This window comes from Balaenoptera ricei, chromosome 11, assembly GCF_028023285.1.
Source record: "Balaenoptera ricei isolate mBalRic1 chromosome 11, mBalRic1.hap2, whole genome shotgun sequence".
Taxonomy (NCBI): Eukaryota; Metazoa; Chordata; class Mammalia; order Artiodactyla; family Balaenopteridae; genus Balaenoptera; species Balaenoptera ricei.
This window is the reverse complement of record NC_082649.1, coordinates 2,244,022-2,261,994: the sequence shown is the minus strand read 5'-3', so window position 1 is coordinate 2,261,994 and position 17,973 is coordinate 2,244,022. Positions and strand designations below refer to the sequence as shown.

The window sequence follows — 17,973 nt, the reverse complement described above, 5'->3', positions numbered from 1 at the left end:
GAAATCTGACTTTCTGATAGTTTTTCCAACTACGTATGTTAGGCTCAAAAGTAGCATTAGTAGAAAAGGTAAGTAAGAATGAGTTATGGAGTCTTTTATTGTTTGGCCATCATACAATTTGAAATGTAGGATCATGAGCTTTTATATAGCCTTTTACTTATCGCCCAGAGCATCCAGCCCCCGAACTTCACAAAAGCAAGTACTTTTGAGAAGAGGTTTGCGGGCGGGGAAAGAAATCTTCTCTCCTTGTCTTAGGGTTATTAGCTCGGGCCCTGTGAATTTACCTGACAAAAGACAGATTAAAAAGAAAAACAGACTGTTAACATTTGCAGCGCCCCTACACACGGAGTACCTGGTGATGGGCGGGGTTACGTAGCAATTTATCAAAAGAACAAAACATTTGTAGAGAAGCGACAAGACAAAGGAAAAGGACCTTGAGTTTTTAGGGCGGCAAATTGGGGGAAGGCAAATATATGGGAAACTGATGGGAGACAAGAACTAGTTAGTAAAGTTGGTTATGCAGATTCCTTCAGTGCCACCTCTGGGCTGATGAGGGTCTAGAGTTTTCTCCAGTGATTAACTTCTGCCCTTCCTGGTAGATGGGAGGGGGGGACACACCTTTGCAAATTTATGTCCTGCTCTTAGGAAGTAGGGAGAGAGCAGAGAGCTTTTCTTGTATCAGCTTAATTGCCTTCAGCTCAGTATAATCCTCAGGCCAAACTGGCACGGTTTGGTGCAGCGTATTCTGCTGCCCGTCAGGTTCTAGGGCCGTCCTCAAAATGAGTTGTGAAGGAAAGTACTAAATATGGAAATATAATACACTACGTTAATTTTAAACACGTATAGAAATAGATGGACATGTGGTCTCCTCTAACACAAGCAAAATATTTTAAAATAATGACAACAAACTGGGCAACAACTCTGAAGCTTCCTGAGTCTTTTAATAAATGTAAAGCTTAAAACTTATTTTTTTTTAAGAAATAATATATGCTTATTATGGAAAATCTACTCAGAGATTCTCATTGTTGATATTTCAGCACCCTATTCCAGTCTTTTAAAATGCATTTCAAAAAGAAAAATATATCTTAAGACTACACTGTGTATTTGCATATAAATGTAATTCTATATCTGTCTTTATTGTTACCTAATATATATTTTCAAAAGTTTTTACTGTAATGGGAAAATATTCATTGCGTAATATGGAGTAAAAGAAGATACAAAACTATATAGTATAGTCCCATTTTATTTTTATGCAAGTGTTCTGCTCGTATATATAATATATAAAAGAAAAAATAAGAAAAAGGAAACATCATACGAAAAGACAAAACTCTCCATATACGTATATGTACTTTACTCCTATGGTCTCATACATGAATAAAATCGCACCATTTGGATGGCCTGTGAGGTGAAAGTGCACTGGACCTGCCCTAGAATCTGGGCTTGAGTTGGACATGGTGTGGCCTTGGGTGAGCTCCTTCCCCTCCCAGACTCAGCTTCCAAATCTAAGAGGGGAACAGTAATGCCTCCCTCTCAATCTGTTGTAAGAATTAAGTGATCTTATGAATGTAAAGGTGTTTAGTACCGTGCTGAGCACAGAGTAAGCCCTCTATTACTCTGTTTTCCTGAACCCCAGCTCATTCTGCCTGAAGTTCAAAGTTTTCTCCGCTAGATGGTGATGGTAGAAAAATAAAATGAGTAAACCATACCAGCCTCTAACCAGATTTAAACTTTCTTTTTAAATCAGCATAAATACAAGTAAGTGTAAACTCTATCATAAGGTTGCAGTCAATGAGCTCAACGTAAAGCAGTAAAACCCTCGGCTTGAATGTCCTCCGTTAATCCCTCACTGCTTTCTTGTCTTCAGCCGGACTTGGCGTTCACTCTGAGCAGCGTAGCCGTCTCTGTCCTCCGCCCCAGAGTCACAGTGGGGATGACGGAGTCCGTGTGTGGCTCAGCTCTCAGATCAGCCATCTATTCAGTGGCCACAAGGCAAGTCTCAGCCTGGTGCAGGTCCCGAGTGCTGCCGCATAATAAGCCTCCTAGTATTATCGGACCTCAGGCGTCATCTTGCCCCTCGTAATCATACCCAAGGTATGTTGGACATTTTGAGTTCAGTTAATCCCACCATGACGCACATCCCTGCCATCTTTAGTCACCATCCCAAAAGTCAGCCCCACGGTCGTCTGTTCCCCTTCCTGCTTTGGGAGTCCTCTTGCCTAACCCAACCTCATATGCCTTTCTTTTCCTGACTTTCCCTTGTGTCCCCTGGAATCTATGCCACGTTTCTTATTAACTTTAGTAAATTGTATACATTTTCTTGCTACTGTAATAAGACCGCCGGATTGTTCTATTTTATTACTGGTCTTACTGGTATAAAAGAAGTGCTTTGACTTTTATAATTTATTTCATATTTGGCTTTTTTGGGGGAAACTCTTCTATTAGTTTTAAGTGATTTTCAATTGATACTTGTAGTACAAAAAGAATGCATCTGAACTTTGTCATCAGTTCTTGGCACCCAGCTTCAAAAATCCTTGGAATTTCCTGAGTGACAGGAGGGCCAATGAGGCGACTCCTGGTGGGTCCCCAGAGAGCTTCAGGATGGGAACTGGTCACCAGAAACACCAACCACACAATTAGAGGTTGGAACTTCAGGCCAGCCATCGCTGGGGAGGGGAGGGATGTTGGAGATTGCCTTCAAGCACACGACCGGTGATTTAATCAGTCGTGCCTACATAGTAGAACCCCAATAAAACCTCCGGACACCAGCGCTGGTGGAGCTTCCAGGTTGGTGAATATAGCGATGGGGGTGGGATGAGCCCTGTCGCCATGCAGAGGGCGTGGAAGCTGCGTCCGGGATCCTCCAGACCTCGTGTTATGTGCATCCTTTGTTAAAAAACTGAAATTTTTTTCAGTGAGTTCTGTGATTTGTTCCAGGGAATTATCAGACCTGAGGGCGGGGGTTGTGGGACCCCCATGTTTGTAGCTGGTTGGTAGGAGTGCTGGTCCCTGAGCCTTGAGGCTGGAGTCTGAAATGGGTCATTATTGTGAGGACTCTGCCCTGATCCATGGGTTCTGATACTAACTCTGGTGGGTGGGCGTCAGAGCAGAATTGAATTGCAGGACACCCAATTGGTGTCGGAGAGTTGGTATCAGAACAATACTTTTCCTCTTTCCAACACATTTATCTATTATTTTGTTTTCTTTCTGAATTGCATTGGCCAGTACTAGTTATCATTACATTGTTGGAGAAAGCAGGTCTCTTTACCTTATAAAGTGAACAGTGAAGTGACAGAGCCAAAATCCTACTTCAATCCCTGATTTTAAAAAACTTCTAGTAAAATAGAGAAAGATACCTCCTTAACATGATGGTTTTTGTTTTGTTTTGTTTTTCCTCAAACTGGCAGCCACCATTATGTTTAATGATGAAAACACTAAAGATATTCGTCGTTTCTTCCCACACTTCTCGCCCTGGAGACCTTTCCAGTCCTTTGCTGCGTCTGGGTTACTACTTACTCTTCGGTTTAGAGAAGTCCTGTTAATTGTCCCTGACCCTCCAGGCTGGTTTGGTCCCTTTGCTTATTCGACGCCTTGTCTGTCCCTTATGACAGATGCCTCAGTATTATAACTGCCCATTTGCATGTCTGTTTCCACTCCTGCCCAACTTCCATTATAGGACAGTGCAGGCCCCATGCCTGACACATAGGGAGCGCTGGGCTGTGCTTGAATGGGACCAGTAAGTGAAAGCCGTCAGGCAGGCGTCAAGTGCAGGCTTGGCCCTTTCCCCTGAGGTTCACAGCAGGAACATTCTGTTTCTTCCAGAAAGACCACCTGAGTGGGGCTTTTAGTTATGGAAAGATTAGATGAAGACTTTCTGCCGACATGGAGATATTCAGAGAACCCTTCCATAAAGAGAAAGGGCACTTTTTGGGAGGTGAGACTAAGATGGTCTCCTAGGAACAGTGCAGAATTGCCACTGGGAGGAAAGACTGGGTTGCTTTGGGGAGGGACGGATTTTTCACGGAAGGAAGAAGAGCAAGTGAAGGGTGAGCCATGACACCCGTTTCCTTCTTGTCCATCAAACTGAATTTGAAAGCCTACGGCGAGAGGGCTGAAGACCAGAAGACGAGCTGACGTCTGGGCAGGGATCTAGATCTGGAGGACCCAGCAGCGCTGCGCTGGAGGGGAGGCGACATCCCCTAGCTCTGCCCTGCCCCGCTCAGACCCTGGTGCTCACACCGAGGCCCCATCAGCAGGGCCGACGCCCAGGCTTCTTCCAGGAGGGTCTTGACCATGGTCTTCGCCTGGCAGGGCAGGAGGACCCTGCAGACACACGTGAGGACTGCAGCCCACAGAACAGCTTGCAGCACATTTCAGCAACTCTTCGAGGAGTTTCCAGCAATGAGTAGGGGATACACTGGGAGCTGCTAAGCGACTGGTTGGTAGAATGAGGCGAGGGTAAAGAGGATCTCAGAGATGTTGTTAAAGAAGCGTATTAAAAGTTAACGTGGAGTTCAACAGGTGATCCCGTCCGACCTGAGTAAGTGAAAGAGAAAAAGTGAACCTTGGTTTCTACCTTGCACCACAGGCAAAAATTAATTCAAGATGGCTCATAGGCCTTGATGTAAAAGCTAAAAGTATGAAGCTTCTACAGGGAAACGTGGAAGAATATCTTCACGGCTTTGGGGTACATGAAGATTTCTTAGTGAGGGCATAAACAGCACTGGTCATTAAAAATACACACATGAATATATATATATATATATATATATATATATATATATATATATATATATATATCAATTGAACTTAATTAAAGTTTAAAAAACATCTGCTCTTCAGGAGACATCTGTGGGAATGGAATATTACTCAGCCATAAAAAGAAACGAAACTGAGTTATTTGTAGTGAGGTGGATGGACCTAGGGTCTGTCATACAGAGTGAAGTAAGTCAGAAAGAGAAAAACAAGTACTGTATGCTTACACATATACATGGAATCTAAAAAAAAAAAAAGGTTATGAAGAACTTAGGGGCAGGACAGGAATAAGGATGCCGACGTAGAGAATAGACTTGAGGACACGGGGAGGGGGAAGGGTAAGCTGGGAGGAAGTGAGAGAGTGGCATGGACATATATACACTACCAAACGTAAAATAGATAGCTAGTGGGAAGCAGCTGCATAGCACAGGGAGATCAGCTTGGTGCTTTGTGTCCACCTAGAGGGGTGGGATAGGGAGGGTGGGATGGAGACGCCAGAGGGAAGAGATATGGGGATATATGTATGTGTATAACTGATACACTTTGTTATACAGCAGAAACTAACACAACATTGTAAAGCAATTATACTCCAATAAAGATGTTAAAAAAAAAAAAAAGACATCTGTGGGAAAATGAAAACACAAGCCATAGCCTGAGAGAAAATATTTGTAATACATATATCCTCACTGGACTTATTTCCAGAGTATATAAAGAATTATTGCAACTCAATAAGAAGACAAAATACCTCCATTTTAAATCTTTTTTTTTAAACATCTTTATTGGAGTATAATTGCTTTACAATGGTGTGTTTGTTTCTGCTTTATAACAAAGTGAATCAGCTATACATATACATATATCCCCATATCCCCTCCCTTTTGCGTCTCCCTCCCACCCTCCCTATCCCACCCCTCTAGGTGGACACAAAGCACCGAGCTGATCTCCCTGTGCTATGCAGCTGCTTCCCACTAGCTATCTATTTTACGTTTGGTAGTGTATATATGTCCATGCCACTCTCTCACTTCCTCCCAGCTTACCCTTCCCCCTCCCAACACCTCCATTTTTAAGTGGGCAAAAGGTATAAAAGAATACTTCACAAAAGAAGATACATGGATAGAAAAACACATGAAACAGGTACAGTGAAATGCACATTAAAACCACAGTGAGATGCCACTACGCTCCCTCTGGAATGACTGAAAATAAAAAGACTGACAACATTACATGTTGGCAAAGACAAGGCACAGTTGGAAGTCAAAGCATTGCTTGTGAGAACATAAAATGGTAAAATCATTTTGGAAAATCATTTGGCAGTTTTCTTAAAAAGGGAAACACACCCTTGCCATGTCATCCAGTAATTCTGTTCCCAGAGAATTTACCCAGGAGAGATGAAAACATGTTCAAAGTGTGTCCACAAAACGGGTTGTACGCAAATGGTTAGCGCAGCCTCATTCATAATAACCCCAGACTGGAAACACTGCAAACGCCCATCAACAGTGGAATGGAAAAACAAAGTTTGGTTTACTCATGCAATGGAATTCTACTTGGTAAAAAAATAAACTGCCAACACACAGCAATGATAAATCTTAGAAACACTGTGCTGAATAAAAGAAGTCAGACACAAAACAGTATATATATTGTATGATTCCAATTACGTGAAATTCTAGACCAGGCAAAACTAATCTGTAGTGTAGAAATTATATCAGTGGGTGAAGGGATGGGGATTATTGGTGGCCAGGGCATGAGGGATTTTTTGGCTAGTGATAGAAATATGGTATATATTAATTGAGATGGTTACACCATCATATGCATTTATCAAAACTCATCAAACTGTACCTTTAAAATGGGTGCAGTTTATTTACATAAGTTATATCTCAATAAGGTTGATTTTAAAAACCACAGCAAGATCCTATTTCCTGCCCATAAGGATGACCAAAATTCACATGACTGTCAATACCAAATGTTAACGAGGATACAGAGCGGCTGGAACGCTCACACATTGCTGGTGCGTTGCTGGTGCATTGCTGGTGCATTGCTGGTGCAAGCCTAAAATGGGCTCTTTGAAAAACTTGTTGATTTCTTATAAAATTAAACATACACCTGCCCTATGACCCATCAATTGTACTCTGAGGTATTTACCCGAAAGAGATGAGAACATATGTATAAAAAGTCTTGTAGAAGAATGTTTATAGAAGCTTTATTTGTAATAGCAAAACAAACAAACAAAAAAACCCCCTGGAAACAATGTAAATCTGCAGGTGATGTATAAACAGATTGTGGTGTGTGAAATGCTACGTTGAATTAGAAGAGGATGAACTGGTGATACATGCAAAACCGCACGTGATTCTCATAAATATTATGTTGAGTGAATGAAACCAGACACAAAGGGCACAGATGGTGAGTCCGTTGGAAGGAAGTTCAAGAACAGGCGCGTCTAAGGAAGCTGGAGTGTTAGAAATCGGTGTTGCTGAGACAAGGGCATTGACTGAAAGGGGGCAAAACGGAAATGTTCTGTATCCTGGTTGGGATATTGGTTAATTAGGAACACACATTTCTCAAAACCCATCGAACTGTAGATCCAAGCTCTGTGCATTTCACTGTTAGCAAATTTCACCTCAATTAAAGAAAAAAATTAATTCAAGGGGTTTCCATTTCCAATAATGGCAGCTAGGAACTTCAGATCAACACAAGTAACTGCTGAAAACAAGTAAAAATGCTGAATCAAATGGTTTAGAAATCTTCTTAAAAGTATCAAAAACCTGATAAAATAGGAACTACCTGGCAAAAATCCAAGGGAATCCAAATCCAAACAGACCAGAGGGACCTGAGCACAAGAGTTCCTTTTGCCCCGAGGGCTTTTGCTAATTCTGCCCACCGTGGGCCTGGCCTTGGGTGGCCTCTGCAGGCGAGGGTGACGGTCATGAGCCCAGGGTCTACCTGAGCCAGGGGTCTAACCTCAAGCGGAGGGGCCTAATAGACGTCCCTTCGTGAAGCTGGCCCCCGGAGGGCGGCGCCTCCTGGCAAGTCTACCCAGAAGTAAATCTACCCCAACAACTACTTCCCCGAACCGCCACACTCATTTTGTTCTGACATTGTTAAGTATTCTTCTGCACACGACTTAATGGAAGCATAATGTTCTTTCTTATGGGAGAACCACAACTATTCAGTCAACTTGTACTTAGGTTTTATTTCAATGTTTTAAATGTAGTAAATAATGTCATCGTGTATTGCTTCAAAGATAATATTTTACAATTCTATTTCTTTGGGGCAAAAATCTTACGAATGCAAATGGGGTCAAAGAGAATGGCCAAATTGCCCTCCCTAAAGATGAGGGCAGTTTACATTCCAACCAAAAGTGTTAGGAGCGTGCCACGCTGTGCCCTCCCAGGCTTCATTTATGCTGAAAGTGTTTCCCATGTAAGAGCTGGGACTTACAATGCCCTTTTACCATTTTACCAGCTGCCATGGTCCTTTTGCACCAAGAAACGTCAATACTTTTGAATATGTAGGATAAAACCTAAAAACCTATTATGAACCATTACATAATAGCCAAATTTATCTTCTACCTGAAGATACAACTTTTACCTTTAATAAGAAATAACCCAAACCTGAGAGTATGCGGAGTTTTCACCCACCTCCCCTTCAGCCACTATTACCCTCTCTGCTGTAGCATTTCCCCATGGAAAATTTCTCTACTGAACCTTACCAAGCTCTTGGGAAAAGCAGGCCAACATTTGGTCAGAAGAGCATGTCTTGGGCTTTGCACTTCTGTAATTTCATGCCTTGTTCCTGTCATAAGCTTCTTCCAGCTCCTAAAATTCACTTCCAGTTTAGAAGGTAGAAAAGCATTCTCAAGAATGGAAACATAAATATACCCTTCTTCAAATTCCAACTGGAAAAAAAAATGATGATTCATGCTGTAGAATGGAATTTTTAAAATTTGGGCATGAATACTCTCACTTTTCCCAATTGTTTAGAATAATCTCAACAGAAGCATGAATTTTACCTTACAGCAGGCATTTTATTTTGTTCTTTCATTTTCAGGCTTAATGAATTAATGGGAGGGAGGTACATTTGTGTAATGGGGGAAGGATCAGAGAGAATCCTGTGGTGCTGGGTTGGAATTAGAAAACTATAAGAATGAACTCAGGATTTAAAAAAAATTATATTTCCAGCTCTGTCCACTGAAAGGACTAGAAGCAATGACACCCCAGTAGCAAAGAGCACCCCCATTGCCCTGGTCTTGGTTTCTAAATACCCTTCTTCCCTGAAAGGAGCCAGGGCTTCTCTGGGAGATGGCAGATTCTAGAAACAGGGCAGGAAAATGACATGGTGAGCTTTGAACATCTCATTACGCCAGAAAGTAAGGAAGTGCCCCCCAAAACAGTAGTGATATGTCAGAAGTACAGAGGTGCTCCCATTGACCAAATCTGGGACAATTTGAGCATCAACATGACTAACACAGGGAATGTGTATCATGTTTAGAAATGACACTAAATAGGGACGGGGATCAGGCTGGGGATGGAGGACTCTTCTTAGTAGAAGAACAACCAAGTAATAAATGCAGAAAATCATAGAATTAGAAAATCACCGCTTAACAATCACTGTGGTAACAACTGATTCATGCAAGAATGGATACTAAAGTCATGGAGTGATAGATTGTTGTGGAAGAGGATACCCATAAAAATCTCATAAGTTACTTATTAATTACAAAAGAAATAAGGGTAACTTTACTGTGGAGAAATCTGGCAGACACCACCTGAATCAGGATACCAAATTATATGAATCATGACACAAGCTACATCACGTACCACCTATTGAGACATTCCTAGAAAGATGCACCATCACTGATGTGGTTTTCATGATCAGAGGTTTGCCTGGTTCCAAATGTGAAGAAACAATCAGGCAATTCAAATTGAGCGATATTTTCTGAAGAAATTGGTCTGAAGTCTTCAAAAATATCAATGTCATGAAAGGTTAAAGAAAAAAAGAAAGACTGGGTTATTGTTCCTTGAATAGATAAAAAGAGACTAAAAAGACATCTCAACTAAATGTGCTGTGTGATTTTTGGTTGGATCCTGTCTTTGTTCTCAAGGAGACATATGCCAATGTATTTAGGGATAGAGTTTCACAAGGTCTGTAACTTACTCTCAGAAAAGAGAGAGAGACAGCAAATACCGAAAACATAACCATTTGGTGAGTCCACGTGCAGGGTGTATCGATATTCACTCTACTGTTCATGCAAATTCTCTGCAGGTTTTAAGTTCTAAAAAAAATAATTCAGAGTAAAGGAAACATGTCTAACAAAAATTATGTAAAAGTCGTATGAGCTTTGGAAATGTATTTATGAATTTATGAATAGGATTGCACCGTGTACTCTGTTCCTGTTGAATATCACACATGTTTTCTAGGCAGTATATTAACTCAGTGACATGTATTTATATTTTACAAGAAAGTAAAAAAGGCTATAATTAGATGAACAAATTGTGCAACCATTATAGAAGTAATGAACAGAAAACACTGTTTAGTACTTCCGAGGAGACTAATTTTTAAATGGCCCCAGCTATATTTTTATCTAATTGTTTTCAATCCTCCCATCTTATTTTCATTTTTTATGACACAAAATTTAGCTACTTACTCACTGTCACTTGGACATTTTAAGGGTCTAATATCAACTGGGTTGTAAACAAGTCTGAATGTTCCATAACATGACTGTCCTCCTGCCTCGGAGTTTCCTGTCTCCAAGTAGAAAGTGAGATAGAAATGAGTTTTAAATTTCTGTTCATTTTCTACTAATTACAAAATCATACACTATGTGGTATTCCTACCCGGAGAAGAGAAGAGTGAGAGTCTTAACTCTTTCCCACTCACCGTTTCCTCTTCCTTTTCTCTGGCCCCAGGTGACCCGGCAAGCGTCGGGTATGATTTATGACTCCTTGGATCCAACCTGGGTCACCTGAAACAGCCAGCCACAAACTATTCACTGGTGCTTTTCTTTCTTCTTTTAACAAGTTTACCTTTCATTATTCATATTATTGGGTTTTCTGCTTTCTTAATTACTTTATTGAAGTGTAATTTACGTATCATAAAATTCACCCATTGTAAGTGTACGATTCAACTACGTGTTTGGAAACTTAATGAGTTGTTCAAAATGTTTTTGAACCTTTCCATCACCCCAATATGATTCTGTTTACAGTTAATCCCTGTTCCTGCTCTCAGCCTCAGGCAACCTAAATCTACTTCCTGTGTCTATAGATGTGCCTTTTCTGGACATTGCATGCAAATGGAACTTTACAGTATACAGTCTTTGTTTCTGGCTTTTTTCTCTTAGCACAATGTTTTTGTTTATCCAGCTTGTAGCAGGGATTAGTGCTTCATTCCTTTTCATTGTTGAGTAGTATTGCATTTGAATGGATGTATCAGTTACCTTCCTCCATTCACTGAATCCATCGCTGGACACTCGGGTTGTTTCCAGTTTTGGGCTGTTGTGAATAATGCGGCTGTGAACGTTTGCATGCGAGGCTTTGTGTGTTCAAATGTTTTCATTTCTCTTGGGAAGATACCTGGGAGAAGAATTGTTAGGTCATATGGGGAATAACCTTTTAAGGAACTAACTATTTCCCAAGGCACCTGCACCGTTTTACACTCCCTCCGACATGTGTGCTGAGGGTTCCCGTGACGCCACATCCTTACCAACATTTGCCTTCTTCTGTCTTTTTATTATAGCTCTTCCGGCGGGTGTGAAATGTTATTTCATTGTGATTTTAACTTTCATCTCTCTAATGACAGATTTCGGAGCATTTTTTATGTGCATATTAACTATTCTTTTATCTATCTTCTTTGGTAAGATAGCCTTCAAATCTCTTGTCCATTTTAAAAATTGGGTTGTCATCATATTGTTGATTTGTAAGAGTTTGTTTCAGGATATGAGTCGTTTATCAAATATCAAATATCAAAGTCGTTTATCAAAATGATTCCACAGTATTTTCTCTGAGTCTGTAGCTTGTCTTTCCATTTTCCTATGGTGTCTTGTGAAGAGCAGATTTTGAATTTTGGTGAAGTGCAGCGTATCAGTTTTTGCTCTTACCAATCATACTCAGTGGTGCTTGTTGAAAGGAAGAAAATTCAGTAGCTATGTGCATAACAGGGATGCCTTTCACCTGCATTTTGGTGTTTGTGAAGATTGCTCCACTTGTGTGTGTAGACGTTTAAGAGCCCTTGTTCTGAGACATTCCGAACGCTGTGCACACGCAGAAACCATTAGCATTGTCCAGGCTGCTTTGGACGCCGACCAGCACACAGAGTCACTGGCAGTGCCTGTCTCGCCCGCTCCTATGACAGCACGGTCTCTTGCTGGCCAATGTCCCTTGAAAGCAGCACAATTTCTATGGCTCTGTGGAATGCTGTTTTCCTAAGGTTAGTATTTTTAAAAAAGGTTTGCAACTCCAAAATATGAGGGCAATCCAGCAAAAGTACCACTGGGGCTGCTTCTAGCCTCACTGTGAATTTTTCCACGCCTTAGAGCAGGGGTCCCTGTTAGGAACGGGGCCGCACAGCAGGAGGTGAGCGGTGGGCAAGCGATTGAAGCTTCATCTGCCGCTCCCCATCGCTCCCCATTGCTCCCCATCGCTCGCATTTCTGCCTGAACCATCCCCCCCACCCCGTCCCTGGAAAAATTGTCTTCCACGAAACCCATCCCTGGTGCCAAAAAAGGTTGGGGACCGCTGCCTTAGAGCATCTTTAAAGACGTTCCAGTGATTTTATGGGTATGGACTTAGGGTGCTGAGGCTAGGTGGGTAGACCACAGTGGGTATGCATGCATTACCTGTTTTTCTTGGTGGTCAGTATTGTACCAGGCTGCTTGTCCTCTGTGCTGCCAGCAGCTAGAAATAGTGCGACACAGCAGAACTGCACTACTGTCGTTTAATTTTAGAAGACAAATAGCATGGGTTCTTTTAATTGACTTTTCCTTTAGGACAGATAGACATAATTAAAAACCTTCTCTCTAGTAATCAATTGACAGATGCTTATTGAATACATATTGTGCATGAAACTTATCTGCGTGTGACGACTTCCAAATTTATATCTCCAACCTGGACCTCTCCCCTGAAGCCTAGATTTCTATATCACAACCTGTTCAACTCAGATGTCTAATAGACCTGTCAAACACTGAGGGCCTGACTTTTTCCCCCAGAGTTACTCCTCCCATGACCTTCTCCATCCCAGTCAATGTCAACTCTCTCCTTCACGTGCTCAGGAAAAAATATAGAAAGTCATCCTTGCCTACCATCTTTCCTTCACTCCCTGTATCCAATCCATCATAAATCCTAGAGTTTCTAAATGGAATATGAAATCCTGGATGAGATTCCAACATAGAAAAGGGGCATTAGGGAAGAACTCATTAAGTCTGAATAAAGTATGGAGTTTAGTTCATAATAATGTATCAGCACTGATTCATTCATTGTGACAAGTGTACTATACCCATGTAAGCGGTTAAAAGTCCGGGAAATTGGGTGCAGAGCATAGGGGGACTCTCTGCTACCCTTTCACTTTTTACATTTTCTGTAGATCTTAAACTACTAATATGAAAAAAAAATATTAAGGAAATATGCAAAGGAGCAGTTTCTGCTGACCTCTGGCTGATTAGAGCCTGCGGCTGGTTTGCTGGAGCTGAGGGGACAGAAAGTCTGCTTCCACTGATTGGATGGTCTGGGTAGAGGGTACTGTCAAATTAGCCGAAGGCCATACACATGGTTTTCACTGGGTGTGGGGATTGGTCACCTTATCAGTACTTTTTCACAGTTTAATTACTCCAAGGAAAATTGATAACATCAAATCAGTTCAGTCTTTTCATAACAGTTGTGTCACATAATTTATCTTTCACAATACATAATATTGTTTGGGTATTCTTGCTGAAGAGCAAACTTCTCTAATCCTAGAAAAATACCCAACGTTTGGCTTTTTAAAGATCTTGCTATAATTCTTTATATGCTACTCAAAATGAAAACGTATTTTTATTTTATATGGAATACATTGATCTGAATTAAAAATAAGAAACTTTTTTTTGGAAAAGCAGGAGGGCACTAGAGACTGGTGTTGGGTTGGGGAGTGGAGGGGTTGGCAAAGGCTCTGAAGAGGCGAAAGTTAAAGAATTGCAGGATCGTCTGCATTATTAGTTTGATTTTCTGGGGAATCAAGGCTTTATGCAACTTCAGTAAATCTAGGCATCCACTGCTGTTGGGATCAGGCAGGTGGTTTGCCGGCACTGGATTCTCTTTTCTTGGCCTGTGATGGAAGGCAGGGGAAGGCAGAGTGTCGCTTGTAGGGAGAGTTTATTACTGTTCTTGTAACTCCCCTTCATGCCTGTGCCTTTGAACTTTCCCTGCAGCTGTAAACAGCTGGAGATGTTGCAAATAATTTTAAGGACTTGCGGAGTGCTTTGGCCATCAGAAGCTCACTCCTACTGTAGTTGGATGTGTTCAAAGTGTAAGGTGGGCAAAAAAGGTGGCTGTGTGGTTCCCACAGCTAAACCCTCTGGCTGGAAGCGTGCCCTAAATGCCGAGTCTGAAACGGGCAGGAGAGCGGAGCGTCTGATGGCAAAAGACAAACGCAGCGCTGTAGTCCTGAGAGTGTTGGCACCCTGACGGGACAAGAAGGTGAAGGTGATACTTCATCCACTGTTACGGTCTGTCCTCTCCTTACCTGACCTCTGAAATGGAGCCATCGGCTTTGAAAAGCCTAGTGTCTAAAATTAATATTCTTCCCTGTCTGACTAAGAAGGCAACAGCTGAGCAACATGAGATCAAGGACCATCTGAGTTTAAACAGGGGCTCAAAGTGGCATTTGAGAGAGCGGATACTTCCTCTCAGAGTGGACACTTGTCTTTTCAGAAGACTTGCTCTGACAGTGAGTCAAGACTTTTACCAGGGAATTGCGTAGTTGTTTTGAACTCTGCAAACTCCCTTTTATCTGCTGGAACTTATACTCTGCACTTGGAATGGTCTGGACCCCAGCATGTCCTCCTATAAATGGTAATTACTCTTATTTTCTGTCTTTCTACATCACCTTAAACAACAAGTTGTACCAAACTCCAGGTAGAGCTTAGCATTTATTATTTTCTCTGCAAAATTTTTATATCTTGGACCCAAGCTTTTGTTTTAATATGTTAATTTTTATGTGGCTTCCTGAGCCAACTTGAGTACCATCTACAATTACATATTAGATTTTAGTTGTAGTTTGTCTTAGACGTAGCCATGAAATCCTTATTTTAATAATAATTGTTTTCAGGGCAACTTGTAAGAACACTGATGTTGGTCTATAGTATATTTTACAGAGCTCTGGTTGATCCTGCTTACAGTTTAGTGTGTTTAAATGTAAGGTCTTTGTGTGGTTCAGTAGAATTTTGTAGAGCATTGGATTTTAAATAATTTGTAACTCAAGGTATTATTTTTACTAGTTGAGTGGAGAAAATGAAAGATGACATTTTGTGGAGCTAATTACAGATGATTTCAAACTGAGCAAAAGCTGGAAGAAGCAATTTCCAGAAAACCTCCAGCAGGGGGCCTCAGGAGGGAACCGGCCACAAGTTCTCATCAGTCTCCCCTAATGATCAGGAGATGCATAGGCACATACATACGCGTGGATCTTCAGTATCAGAGCAGTAGAACGTGTATTACTTACATTTGTAAGGGAAGTATTTCAAGGAAAGCACAAGGATGTGAAATCTTTGGTACTTAGCTGCTGCTGAGGATGCAAAAAGAAAGGTCTCTGGGAATCTTAATCTATGTGAGAGGATTGTTAGGAGACAAAGTTCTTTTTAAAGTAAACACCAAACCTTTTAAGACGTAGGCAGAGAGGGGCTCTGGAAATGGCTCCTCTGGTGGCGAGCACTCCTCCGAGGGTACAGAATTCCCATGGGGGAGCGCTAGAGAGCCCCTTCCTTACGCAGCAAGCCCTTCCCATCGGGGCCAGGAGGGGCAAAACCAGCAATCCACTTAAACCCAGAGAAACTGTGTCTCCCATACTTATACCAGCCACTTGACGTAAACTTAACGTAAACACTTATTTTAGGTAATGAGGGAAAATTTTAGTTGCCCAGTGACACTTAAGGTGGCTTCTGACTGTTTGCGTTTGTAGAAGAAAGTGGGGAAGAAACCTTCTTCCTTCCAGAGTTCCAGCGTTGGAAACTCAGTATTGATACTTGCATTTCTCTTCCTAATTGTGGGTCCCTTCTGTTCGAATAGAAGCGACTTCTAAATTCCCAGTGGTCATTTTCCCACAGAGTCCAATGTGCGAGTCGGTGATGAGGACTCTTGTTTCTCCTCCTCGCGGTCAAGAGGGGGGCAGACTCAGAAGCCACGCCTGCGCCCTGATTTACAAGTCAGAGACAGAGGGGGACGAAAACCACACACCAGACAGGAACTTAGTCGGACTCACCACCACGATGCTAAAAGTGAAGAGGCTGGAAGAAATCAACACGTGTTACCACGGTGACCAGCTGGAGAAAATGGCCTTTTTTCAGTGCATGGAAGAGGTGGAGGAAGTGAAGTGTATTCTGGAAGAAAGTTCTAGTGAGCAGGATTCGAGATCTGGGAAGAGTGAGGTAACTGTGCTAATTTAGTCTCCTGAAAAGTGTCAGTTCTACTTTATCTTTTCTCACACAAAGCAATACCTGTCGCCATTTATACGGCCGTTTTCCGAGTCTGTTTGGTCACTTGTGTAGAGTTAAGGAAACTTCATGAACAGGCAAACTTCCATTCTGTTTCACGGAGGTGTACATACAGGTGGGTGCAGTGTCATTAGGGAGCCTTTGAACGTGCACCTCTCCCCTGCAGGCAGCTCCTCAGCCTGGTGGCTGGTTTACAGGTTACGAGGGTGAACGTATGGAAACACACATTTCTTAGGAAGGATGGTTTAAAAGGATGGGTTTGGGCATGAAATCCAGAGAAGCACTGCGAGGGCCACAATTGCCCTGCAGAAGTTTCTAACTTCCTCAAGACCCTGAGGTCCTCGCTGTTGACAGTGGCGGTCAGAGTCAGGGACAAGCCCTTGCTGATGGCACACCTCGTGCAGAGCCCCATTCTGGCCACTAGCTCTTTGGCCGTTACTAAACCAACCCGGGGGCTGCCTGTCTGAATAGTGGGGCCGTAGCTGTTGGAACATTGAATGTATGTAAAGCACTCAGCACAGGCTCTGTCACCAGGGTAGGCGTTTAGTGGGTGTCGGCCAGCCGCACCCTGTCCCCTGTCTGAGCTCGCTGGGTCTCCCTCACCATCCACGGAGCTCCCTTCCTGCCCGCCCGGTGTGGGCCTCGCTCTAGCACCTGCAATTGTTTGGAACTTGTTTGTCACCCTTCTCTGGATGCCCTCCTGAACGTCAGGACTTCACATCACTCCACCTTGCATTCTTGGCTGCTTTCCTGGTCACGGCACTGAATAGGCACCAAGAATGTTTGCGGAACAAACAGGTCTATTTAAGTGAGTCCTGCATTCTGGTTGAGGGCTGGGGATCATTATTTTTAATAATCAGAGCAAGTGATTCTTAGGTAGGTTTGGGATACATCCCTCTTTGTCTGGCTACTGTTCTGAGAACCCCTGTCCAGGTAGGAAGGGCATTTCTAACGATGCAATAGACAATGAACTAAAGCTGTTAGATGTAAAGGGCGGAGGAGTCTTTTCATCGTGAGTGTGTAAAATGTACTGGATAGAAGAAACGAGTCAGGTTGAAACGTGGGTGTTTTGAGACCTCCACTTTCCTGATGAGCTAACGTCTTGTTCAGCAAACACCAAGAAGAAACTTCCACGGGCAAAATTTAAGTCAGATACGAGGGCTTCCTCATTAGAGCTGCTTTACAGTACAAATGAATGAACAGAAGAGTTTCCTCTTCTGTTCACTAATTTCTGTAGAACAGAGGAGACACAATATTCCTACAGGACGACTGTGAAATAACCAACTATTTGCAATAGTTTCTATGAATTTGATTATGTTTCCAGGACTGTTTTTCTCCAGGTTCTGTGATATAATTTTTGTAAGTAGGCCATATCTTTAAAGAGCGAAATGGTGCTAAGCAGAAACATGAACATTTTTAGGACGAATTGTTTTTGTGGTGAACCGTTCCAGAATATTAGAAATCAAATGACTGGGAAGTTAAATGTTTTAGGATATTTTTGAGGGAAGCACTGAGAATGTTGTTCCTGAGACCCTAGAAGAACGTCCTTTGCGATTGGT

At 42.1% G+C, this 17,973-nt stretch overlaps 1 protein-coding gene across 6 annotated transcripts in view; it reads left to right on the top strand.

Annotated features, from left to right (window-relative positions):
* The first annotated feature begins 1,897 nt into the window (after nt 1–1,897).
* The window catches only part of MYLK4 (myosin light chain kinase family member 4), a 93,391-nt gene continuing 77,315 nt past the window's right edge, over nt 1,898–17,973 (top strand). For 3 of the 6 annotated variants that reach the window (XM_059937776.1, XM_059937775.1, XM_059937773.1), the window contains exons 1-2: nt 14,418–14,777; nt 16,028–16,348. In XM_059937776.1, the coding sequence (XP_059793759.1) occupies nt 14,775–14,777; nt 16,028–16,348 (324 nt within the window). In that variant the 5' untranslated portion in view covers nt 14,418–14,774. Of the gene's footprint in view, nt 2,092–14,417; nt 14,778–16,027; nt 16,349–17,973 lie in introns of those variants that run through there. The other 3 variants (XM_059937774.1, XM_059937778.1, XM_059937784.1) reach the window with 3 other exon arrangements.